This window comes from Poromitra crassiceps (genome assembly GCF_964638095.1).
Source record: "Poromitra crassiceps genome assembly, chromosome: 9".
Classification (NCBI taxonomy): Eukaryota; Metazoa; Chordata; class Actinopteri; order Beryciformes; family Melamphaidae; genus Poromitra; species Poromitra crassiceps.
In genome coordinates this window covers 12,273,787-12,285,804 of record NC_139630.1, presented here as the reverse complement: position 1 = coordinate 12,285,804, position 12,018 = coordinate 12,273,787, and the positions used below count along the sequence as shown (strand labels likewise).

The window sequence follows — 12,018 nt, the reverse complement described above, 5'->3', positions numbered from 1 at the left end:
AATCAACCCTGTGTCATTTTGTCTTCCCTGACCTCTGACCCCTGGCCGACCTCACCTCACACATCTGCAGCTGGAAGAGTCTCCTCTCTTTCTCCATCTCCTCTGCGATCTCTCCTCCGCTGAACTCGGTGCGGATCATGCCGTGCTGCTTGGCGTGCTCCCTCTTCTCCTTCTCAATCTTCGTTCTGCACGACAGCACAAGAGGTCAAAGGTCGAGATAGGAGTTCATACTGGCCTTGGATAAATACAGCAAAAAAAGGTTTTACCTTAATAAGTGCTCAACCCTATTATTCTTAATATTTAAAACGTAAGATACTTCAACACACTTGATTCAAGAAAACAAGCGGAATTCTCTGATGTCAGCTGATTTTTTTCTCCACTTGTTTTGAGAAAAATAGTAAAAAAAAATCTAGAGTCGAAACTAGATTACGTAATTTGAGATGGAGTTTTTTCTTCTTCAATAAAACAAGTTATTATGCATTGGAAACCAAATGAATTATCTCACGCAAACATTTTTTTGCTTTTACAAATACGTGTTAAAGTAACAACAACAACAACAACAACACATAAACCTTCTCCTGTATGAGCCAAACGATCTAATTGCAGACCAGCTGGTTAAACTGTATGTGATGTTCATCTGGTCAGTAAATCAACAAGCTCGTTCCCACTGACCATCATGCTCCAGTTAACCAGGAGAATCATTGACTGGACAGTCAGAATGTGTGTCTGTTTTGGCCTTAAATGTGCGAACAGTCTACTTCTCTATTTTGCATCATGATCTTTAGCCTGGGTAAACCCAGCCCCCAGTGACCTGCTCTCAGACCTGTTCGCAGTTCACAAGGTAGTGACTGAGAGCAGGTCTGAGAGCAGGTCACGTGGCGGCTGGGTTTACCCAGGCTACATGATCTTGTGGTGAGATGAGCACAGACTCTGAAACACAGATTTACCTGGTGCTGCTGCAGACTCAAACGATGTGAAAACAAGAAAGGTTCACTCAGTAGAGGTCAGATCTCCTCCAGTCGTCCAGGTTTGATTTCCAGACAAAGTGACAAAGTGAAAGCCAAGTACCAAATGCCGGACCTTCCCACCAGCACCTGAAGGCACCATCAGCACCCAGCAGTGCTGCTGCCTGAACTTCGACAGTATTTGTAGAGGGAGTGGACTTCCTACTCTCCGTTTAACAGAGAAGATCTTTGTGCTGAGTCTCACTCCGCCGGCGTTTCTGTCTTATCTGCTACTTTATAAAAAGATAAACCTCTGCTTGGCCTTGACCTGATTAGACCCCGACCAGGACCAACTGGAGCTTCTCCAACAGGTGAAAGGTAGATCACAGACTCCACCCCTCAAATCCCCTATGCTGTTGTTGTTTTTTAATTTCCTACAACTCCTTATCTATTTTTTTCCTCATGTTTTTGCCCAAGGATGTGCAAATTCACAAACCAAAAATATAAAAAACACATTCTTGTAATCCCATATCTATGATTAACCACGCTGTTGTGAAAACTTGTGATGTGCATAACAGAATGTAAGTTATTCTGTATTTGATTGTATATTACAGAAAATATCCATCTTAACGAGCCATGTCTCAAACCGAGTCATCAAATCCTTCTTCAAACAAGGGAAAAGACTTTCCCAAATTATGTCAATGTGGTGAGATTATTCCAATTGCATCCAACACAGTTCCACTTGTTTAAGGAATTTTCAAATGTCATTATCATGAAACAAATGCGATCACTGCAGAGGCATCAAGACAAATGTCAAAAAGTTGGTTTTCCCCCGCATGAAACTGTCTCAACACATTCATTAACGTTTCATTTAACCCATTGATACCTGATGCAGCATTTGCGTGTATATCCCTCATTTGTGTGTATGCCTTTAAGACCGCGTACCTCGTCATGCGGTTCGCGGTCTTAAAGGGATACACACACAAATGCTGCATCAGGTATCAATGGGTTAAAGCCCTGTGACGTGTCAAGCAGAGCGTGAGTCACTTCTCTGTATTGACATAATTTCTGAATGAAAGAGAAAGTGTGGGCGGCAAGTGTCAGTGGGAGGGGCTTATTTGAATATTAACGATGTAGGAACTCGCGTTTGTCTCCGCCCCCGAGGGCAGCAGAAATGGTGTTGTTTACGATTAATTTGGACCTAAAATAATGATAACGTTGCTGGCGAGGCTTTGACCCGCGCTGTAGTTTGAGGTTCGTTGTGTTGTTCTTACACTTTGGTCTCATAGTCCTTCCAGGCTTTGTCGAACGGCTTCTTCAGGTCCTGCAGCAGAAACAGCAGATATCAGAATCCGACTCAGTGATTGAGAACAACACACAGACTGAGTGGACTTTGCTCTTTGACTCACTCAAGAACTATTTGGAGACAGGTGCGTGTGTGAGTGCTTATAGGCTCTGGGCCAAAACCTAAACTCTGACGGTAGATTTTTGATATTGAATATGAATAGCAAGCAGTAAATAACGTTTTTCACAAAATAGATGTGTTGCATTTTGGAATTTACGTATATTGCGTAAAATCCTTCAACCAAATTAATTTAGCTGGGTTTTTTTTAAACCAAGTCGTCACATTTAAAAAGACAAATGTGTCTTTAAAGAGAAACCTGGGGAACACAGCAGCACATCAACAAGCTTAAGAGTTGCAGTTGAATATAAAAAATAAAAACCGACCCCTTTGACTCCCTTCAGGTCCCCCTTCAGCAGGCTGTCCAGCGGGAAGGTTATGATGTTATTCATGTTCTGGAGCTGGAAACAGGAAGTGGAGAGAGAGGAAGTGACGTTAAAGCGGTAGTGTGATGATGCGACACCGTGTGATGTCGTGCGACGCCATGACACAGAAACATCAGCCGGCAGCTCCAAACGCCTGCTGAATCTGAATCGGAATAGGAATTTTTCTTTGTTCACTCTCAGACAAAAAGACAAAGACAGTGCAGCAGCAGCACACCATATACAAACAATAACCATTAAACGCAAGAAAAGATCAACGTTCAGGAACAGTATCCAGCAGCGACGTATTCAGCAGTAGTGCACACAGTTTAAAGTGCTATAGGTCAAACGTAGTCAATGAGTCAGTGCAAGTTCAGATGTCTAATGGCTTGGAGGTAGGTGCTACCTCTGAAGCCAGATGTTTTGCTCTTGATGCTTCTGTATCTCCTGCCTGATGGGAGGAGATTAAAGAGGTAGTGTGCACTCTGTAGGACCAGTGAAGCCTTTGGAACATTCCTGCAGTACGAGAGGAAGCTGCAGTTTAGACACTTGAGTGAACTTTGTGACACGACGGCGACCTGACGAGTCAAACCACACGTCTGCAGCCGGGAGGCGAGGTGTGAACGCCACTTTCACTTCACACACAGCACGGTCACATGACACCACCACGGTCACATGACACCACCACGGTCACATGACACCAGGCACAACCTGAACATTTACCGTCTCTGCTGAACAATCCTCCATGTCCCAAGTTTGCCTTCACGTCACTGGAAGTCACAACTGACACTGAAGCTAAGTCACATGACCTGGAGACTCCAGTCACACTTTAGACTTGATGCCTCAAGAGAAGACTTGAGACTTGACTTGATGCCTGAAGGGAAGACTTGAGACTTGATGCATGAAGAGAATACTTGAAACTTGATGCGTGAAGAGAAGACTTGAGACTTGATGCATGAAGAGAAGACTTGACTTGATGCATGAAGAGAAGACTTGAGACTTGATGCATGAAGAGAAGACTTGACTTGATGCATGAAGAGAAGACTTGAGACTTGATGCCTGAAGAGAAGACTTGACTTGATGCATGAAGAGAAGACTTGAGACTTGATGCCTGAAGAGAAGACTTGACTTGATGCATGAAGAGAAGACTTGACTTGATGCATGAAGAGGAGACTTGAGACTTGACTTGATGCCTGAAGAGAAGACTTGAGACTTGACTTGATGCCTGAAGAGAAGACTTGAGACTCGACTTGATGCATGAAGAGAAGACTTGAGACTTGACTTGATGCAGGAAGAGGAGACTTGAGACTTGACTTGATGCCTGAAGAGAAGACTTGAGACTTGACTTGATGCCTGAAGAGAAGACTTGAGACTTGACTTGATGCCTGAAGAGAAGACTTGAGACTTGACTTGATGCCTGAAGAGAAGACTTGAGACTTGATGCATGAAGAGAAGACTTGAGACTTGACTTGGGTTCTGGTGACTTGGGACTTGACTCTGACTTGTGCTTTGATGACTTGAAAAGGTTTCTAAAGACTTCACTTGAGATCTTGTGTTTGTGTAAATGACTCTGTTTGAAAGTGATATTTGAAAGTGTGAAATAGCATTTCACACTATTGGTGGAGCCTGGAATGCACCGTCTATAATCCATCGTCACTGGTCAGACTCCTCTTCTCACTGTGAATGATCCACACTTTGCCAGTTTAGGTCGGTCCACTTTCTATTGCTGATGGAGAGACACGCTGTTCTGTGATGAATGCATTTAACATGGATTGAAAGGTTAAGTTCACCCAAAAATGGAAATTCAGTTGGCTTTTCAAGGGGATATGGGTTGGGAGCCTTGTTTGATCAAACAAAAAGGTGAAATGTTGAGATTGTGGAACCGTCTATCTAATATGCCAGAGAGTAGAGTTGCAAAACAAGTGTTTAACTGGGATAAAGCACATAAGTATCCATGGTGTAATGATATTAATGATGTGTTCAGGGAAGCTGATCAGCAATTTATTTTCAGAAACAGTTTACGTTGTAGTGTTCGCTATATTAAACATAGGCTATTTCTTGATTATAAAGAAAAATGGGCCAATGACATCTGGCTCAAACCAAAACTTAGAACATATGTTCAAATTAAAAATATGTTCACTCCAGAACCCTATGTTACTTTACCCCTGGATAGATCCAGAAGATCTTTATGTGCCCAGTTGAGAACGGGTACCCTCCCTTTGGCTATTGAGGTTGGCAGGTTCAATTCTATTGCTGAGGAGGAGAGACTTTGTACTGTATGTGAATTAGGTGTTGTGGAAGATGAATTTCATTTTTTGTTTCATTGTACGCTATATGAGGAACCAAGATTATCTCTATTTCAGTTAATGCAAAATAAGAAACCGGAACTATTTTGGTCAGGAGATGATGCGAAGTTGGAATGGTTGTTCAGAGATGAAGTCTTCAGTTTGGCCAGGTTTATTGGGAGGGCTTGGAAACTCAGAATGGAGAAGCTGTTCATCTGAATATATAACTCTGTCTTGTTTATGTTTGAGCATTTTGTAGCTTGTTTGTTGATTTGTTTGTATTGTTGAACTTGAATGATTTGTGTCTTGTAAGCCCAGACGGGCTGGGCACCTTGAATATGGTGCATGACACAGAAATAAAAATATCTATCTATCTATCTATCTTCAGTCATTACTCAACTGCATGCCAGTGGAAGGTCGGGTGAAGTTTTTTAGTTAAGTTATCTTTATTTATCCCCATGGGGAAATTCATCCTCTGCATTTGATTTGACCCATCCTCTACTAGGAACCTTCCTAGAACTAGGAGCAGTGGGCAGCCGCAGTGCAGCGCCCGGGGACCAACTCCAGTTCTTTTACCATTGCCTTGGTCAGGAGCACTGACAGGAGTCTTAACCCTAACATACATGTATTTGATGGTGGAGGAAACTGGAGCACCCGGAGGAAACCCACACAAATGCGGGGAGAACATTCAAATTCCACACAGAAAGGACCTGAGATGGACCGGGGTTCCAACCCGGGACCTTCTTGCTGTGAGGCAACAGCACTAACCCCTGAGCCACCGTGCCGTCAAAACAAAAGATTCATGAGGTTTTGCAGGGAAACAGAGTTACAACATTCTTCTAAACAATTGAAGTAAATGATGACAAACTTTCAAACGTTAAAAAATAAACCCTGTGGAAAAAAAAGCCTCCATACTGCTCATGTGGCGTAATCCAAGTCTCCAGAAGCCCTGAGATGCCTTGATGACTTGAAAATATGTCATTTACACCCTGTTTTCAGCTCACGGCTACAGTGAAGATTTCAGCAAAAAACAGGGCGTACAAAATGACGACATTTCAAGTCAACTTGGCATCTCGGGGCATCTGGAGACTTGGATTATGCCAGGTGAGCAGTATGGAGACATTTCTTTTGTTCTTTTTTACGTTTGAAAGTTGGTCACCATTCATCACTTACATAGTTGAGGAGAACACTGTAACTCTGTTTCCCTGGACTAAAAGACTTCACCCGGCCCTTCCATCGTTTTGGGGTGAACTCAACTGAATCTTCATTTTGGATGAACTTATCTTTGAAGAAAAAGTAGAACTAGTAAAAAGAAAGAAAGAGGGAGATGTGTTGACCCTCACCAGGTTCTTGAAGAGCGCTGTGAGCTCCTTGGCGAATTGGGAGAACTTGCAGAAGGCTGAGCTCACCTCGGCGTCGTTAGACCCCCGGAAGTTCTCCGCGAACTTCTGCATCGACTGGATGTACAGCTCCTCACTCTCAACGTGAGCTGTGACACACACGCATGCACACGCGCGCACGCACGCACACACACACACACACACACACACACACACACACACACACACACACACACACACACACACACGCGCACACACACACAGAGGAAACAGTCAGTTCAAACTGGAACAGGGGCGTAGGCAGAAATTCAATTATGGGTGGGCCTGGATAAAATTGGGTGGGCCTGGATAAAATTGGTGGGGCAATTGCATGACAAACGTTTGCGCTCGAAGCGTGCAAAATTCCTAGATGTCATGAAGTCATCATGCATTAGACTCTGGAGATGATGTGCCCTGCGTTTTTAAGCTACAAAACCATTAGCTAGCAAGGCAGCAGCAAGTTTGCCTCTAGAAAACAAACAATAATTTTTTTTTTTTTTTTTTTGGGTGGGCCAGGGCAAGAAGTGGGTGGGCCTGTGCCTACCCAGGCCCACCCGTAGATACGCCCCTGAACTGGAAGTGGATTGGGGCGTCTGAGTAGGGTAGGCCGGGGTAAAGGCACTTGCCTACGACCGCGGAGACCCGGGTTCAATTCCCGGCAGCGGTACCTCTGGCTTGGTCAGATGTTACTACGTAACAGACACAATTGGCCGTATCTGCGGGTGGGAAGCCGGTGGGGTATGAGAGTCCTGGTCGCTGCACCTGCCTTCCCTGGTTGGTCGAGGGCGACTGTTCGGGGGGAACTGGGGGGAATAACTCCTCGGTCAAGTGAAAAGAAGCGGCTTGTGGCTGCACATGTATCAGAGGAAGCAACTCTCCCTACATCAGCAGAGGGGGTGGAGCAATTGCCAGGACAGCAGGGGGAATTGGCCAAGTACAATTGGGGAGAGAAAAAAAAAGAAGGTAGAAAAAGAAGTAGAAGAAGAGACTGATGAAGAAAGAGTTCTACCTGGAGTCGAGAAGCTCGCTCTCCTCTCATGTGTCTGGTCGCGTTAAAGGTCGTGTGAAATTACACTTCTCAATTTCATGGTATAATTTATCAAAGGATCTGTTACTGTAAAGTTTCCCAAATTATTCTAACTGTCAACTGTGAAAATTCTTGCTCTGGTTTTAACAGAATCAAACAGATTTACGATTCTAGTCTACCTCCTGGTGAAAATGATGTCACCTGCTGCCAAGAATCTGATTGGTCAACAGTGTGCATAGTTGTGGCATGTGCCGGTTTCCGGTTTAGGTATAAGGATTTGGTTTGTTAATATGGTAAATGGTAAATGGACTGTATTTATAGAGCACATTTTATATAGTCTATCGACTACCCAAAGCGTTTTTACATGAATACCTCACATTCACCCATTCACACACACACTGCTCGTCGGGAGCAGTTTGGGGTTCAGTGTCTTGCTCAGGGACACTTCGGCGCACTGCCGGGAGGAGCCAGCCTCGAACCGGGAACCTTCCGATTCCCAGGCGACAGCTCTACTGTACCTCCTGAGCTAATGCCGCCCCAATATCCCTTATCTGTTAACACTGAATAGGCGTATCCTCCAAATATGTCAACATCTTTAGCCACTTAACCTTCAGGCCATATTGTAAACACAGTCAGGTGGCTGCAACACATTTATATATACAGCATATACATCATCAATATGCGACTGATTGTTTAGAAGCTGGTGAAGAGCATATGTGTTACAACAACACATGTGTTGGAGCACTGTCACTATTTTGAGTGTTAGCAATTTGTGCACGTAACGATGAAATGGAGGGAACAAATTGTATCTCGTGCGCAAATGAAAAAAGTTACAGTTCCCTCAAGTATAAAATGTGCTTTGTAAAATATTATCAAACTCTTCCTGATTGAGCTGAAATCATCACACCGGATCTTTAATAAATATAGAATAGAAGGAGGAAGGGAGAGCAGAGTATAGTAGAGCTGACTGACAGCATGTCTCCTTCAGGGCAGCCTGCAGGCTCTGCACGGAGAGCTGTGAGGTCAAAGGTCACTTTGATCAGTCTGAAGGACTGTAAAGACAGAGAGCCGCTCTGAGCCTCTGACCAGCAACACAGCAACAAACCTCCATCTAAACACACCAACGCCAGAAGCATCCTTCAACGTAGCCTGGGGTTTAGCACGTTGTCGGTGGCAGCTAGACCTATAGTACACACTCAGCAACATGAGGAGCTGTGTGATTTCACTATGGCCACTAGTCCCTTTAGTCAGGCCTCGCTCACAGAGTTGGCATGCAGCCTCTCCTCTCTCTGCTCAGAGGCTTTTCATAGAGTCCACTTCCCTGGCTGATTGCAACTCGGCCCAGCTGTGCTCCATCGGTAGCTAACGAATTGAGCTCTCCGTGGGGCTGAACCTGTGTTGACTCATTTTGGGCCACTAATTGGCCATTTTTTCCCCAATTTGGTCAGCCCTAATTACCTAATTAAAAAATCCGTCTGCGTTAGGTCACCTGCAGGGATAGTCTTTACACGTCCTGCAAGATTCAGCTCGCTCACTCACTCATTCACTCACTCACTCACTCACTCACTCACTCACTCACTCACTCACTCACTCACTCACAGACAGACAGACAGACAGACAGACAGACTTTGCATTCTTATTAAGATTTCAATGACTAGAAGTTAGCCCAAGGAGAGAATGCAGTGCATATACTTGGTAATAGCTTTCACTCTCTCCTGTTATCGCCCATCTACATGATATTATACTTAAGCTGTTCAGTGCACGCCAGCAGTGCCACAGGCTCACCAGCTTTGATGCCCACACATAAATAACGCGTTACGAGTCCTAAAATCTGAATTAATTTTTTTGTCCTAAAAATATATCATAAATCATCATATTCTTAACATAAGTGGGGGGGAAATCTGACAGTGTTGTTAGATAATGTACAGTATCTAGTTTCCAATTCAAATCAACTTACAATAGGAGTAGTTCTCTCTCCTCACTGCACAATGTTTCCCTGGGTTAACAACAAGAAGATCTGAACGCTGAATATGAGACGAGATGACTCGTTAACAGCAGACAGGAAGTTCCTGTGTCAAGACAGGAAGTTCCTCTACAACAAGTTAACTTGATTCTTTCACAGTCCTCCTGAGTCACCTCTCACTGCCGTTATGATGCAATAACCGCAGCACATTCAGCTGAGTGACACAAATTCAAAGAGTTCCACTTATTTTCCTGGTGCCTCAGCAGCACAGTCAAGTCAGCCGTAGGCAGGGCTGTAGCCAAGTCACTATATCTCGAGTCAGAGTCGAGTCTCGAGTACCCAGTGTTTGAGTCTGAGTCACCAAAGAAGAGTCAGAGTCGAGGCTCCGTTACCTGAGACTAGAGTTTCTGAACATGAGCGGGAATCCACATGCAGGTGGAACACACGTGCCTGCTCTTGCACGGAATTGAATAATGTCACGGTATTAATATAGCTATCAAGAGCGTATGCCAAATTATTAGGGCCTATTACAAAAAACGAACCCAAAAAAAAAGAGTCAATTCACAAGTCCGAGTCCGAGTCTCCAACTTGACAATGCATGAACCCTCGAGTCTGAGTCCAAGTCATCAGTGTTCAATTCTCCCCCCCCCCCCCCTCCCCCACACCATTTTCTCCCCAATTGTACTTGGCCAATTCCACACACCCCCACCCCCCCCCCCCCCCTGCTGCCCCGGTCGCTGCTCCACCCTCTGCCGACCTGGGGAGAGCCGTAGACCAGCACCATGCTTCCTCCAACACTTGCGCAGTTGCCGGCAGCTTCTTTTCACCTGACAGCGGGGAGCTTCACCGGCAGGACGCAGCACGTGGGAGGATCGCGCTATATCAGTGCTCAATTCGTCATGTCACGAGTTCTGGAAATGGGTCCAGGACTCGTACTCGAGTACGAGTGCGACTCAACTCGTAATATGTCAGCCTCTACAGTGAGTGTGCAGTATGTAGACTCTACATACACTCGCTGTAGAGGCTGACATATTATTTTAGGAATCCTGTGGGTCACACATGTGTCCGCGCGTCCGAAGGTCCGAAAATGTGGGCCGTTTGAAGCAAGATTTGGTGAATATAATGCTATATAATGCTATATAATATAATGTAACGTGATGTTACATGTTACCTATTTGTTCACTAATAGAATTCAACATTGCCTAGATAAATGCAAGTATAATATGAAGACGTAAAAACAAAAACATGCCTCTGTACAAAAGCTTCACAGCAAACTTAATTTAAGGAAGAGTGCAGTGTCCTGTCTTGTCTTGTCTGAGGTTAAATGCAAATACAAAAATAATAAAATCAAACTGCTTCATCTCCACTTTAAACTGTATTGTGCAGTCCTACTGATAATCCCATAGCACATTAATGTGAAAGCAATAAGCTTATAACCTACATGTTTCACTTTATGCTCTGAAATTGTAGCCCTGAAGGTTCCTGATTCTGATAAGTTCAACACCACCTCCAGCTCTGCAGGAGCACCTGCTGCAGTGCTAGTGCTGCTTCTGCCTCCTTCTCCACTTTTGTGAAGAAAACCCCAAAAGCAATCCAACCATACTCTCAGTTTAGCCACTACTGTTTACACTACTGCAATTTTTTTTTTTTTTGCAGGCCATGCCAGGCCATGCCACCGGGCATCTGCCCGAAGCGCCCGATTGTGCAGTCCGCGCCTGTCGGACGGGTTTTATGCAGTTCTATGAATAGACACTGGAACGGGACAGGAGTCATTCTTCTGGGATTGATATCATGGGACGGGCTTTATTTTGTTGTTGTGAGAGTGTGATAATCCACTGCCGTGTCAACCTCTAGCTCTGCTGCTGTTTGAGCCTGAAGTCCAACAGCAGGCTGAGAGTCCACGCCTACTCTAACACTTCTGCAGGGTGGGATTTTCTTTTCTTTTTTTTACGACCAAGTGATTCATCTTCTAAAATACAGGATCTTTGCCGTTGGGCAGGGACGTGCCCATGCCTTGGAAAGTCTTTAAAGTCAATGTTAACAAGTCTAACTTCAATCAGTTTCTCGGTCTGCATCACACAGTACAAAACAACACAGGCTTGGCAAGAGTCTGCCTTTGTAACCAACCTTACTGAGACACTACCAGTCAAAAGTCTGGACACACCGTGTGTGTGTGTGCGTGTGTGTGTGTGTGTGTGTGTGTGTGTGTGTGTGTGTGTGTGTGTGTGTGTGTGTTTTACTATTTTCCACGTTTCAGAATAATAGTACAGACTCAAAATAATAATAATAATAATAATAATAATAATAATAATAATAATAATAATAATAATAATAATAATAATAATAATAATAATCAAAAATGGTCGCAAAGAAAAAGAAAAAAATTAAATAACACAATTATGCAGTGATAAAAAAAGAGTGAAATTAATCCAAACTATCTTCTATTTTTAGATGATTTGCCTTGATGGAAAGAAAGACTTTGGATCAACTTCACTAATTATATTTGTCTAAGAAACTCCTTTCAACCATTTAAGCAGAAGCCTTTAGATCAGAGTGGCTTTAAAGGGATAGTTTGTGTTTTTTTGATGTGGGGTTGTAAGAGGTACTTGCTGACAGTCAGTGAATGCAGTAGAATGCAGCCGGTCCCAGTTTGGAG

The 12,018-nt window shown here is 44.0% G+C and overlaps 1 protein-coding gene across 2 annotated transcripts in view; it reads right to left on the bottom strand.

The window, feature by feature from the left end:
- The window catches only part of asap2b (ArfGAP with SH3 domain, ankyrin repeat and PH domain 2b), a 69,700-nt gene that overhangs the window by 33,932 nt on the left and 23,750 nt on the right, over positions 1-12,018 (bottom strand). For both annotated transcript variants that reach the window (XM_083643361.1, XM_083643362.1), the window contains exons 3-6: positions 6,337-6,482; positions 2,673-2,747; positions 2,219-2,268; positions 56-185 (exon numbers count right to left, since the gene is read on the bottom strand). In XM_083643361.1, coding sequence (XP_083499487.1) covers positions 56-185; positions 2,219-2,268; positions 2,673-2,747; positions 6,337-6,482 — 401 coding nt within the window. The remainder of the gene's footprint in view (positions 1-55; positions 186-2,218; positions 2,269-2,672; positions 2,748-6,336; positions 6,483-12,018) is intronic.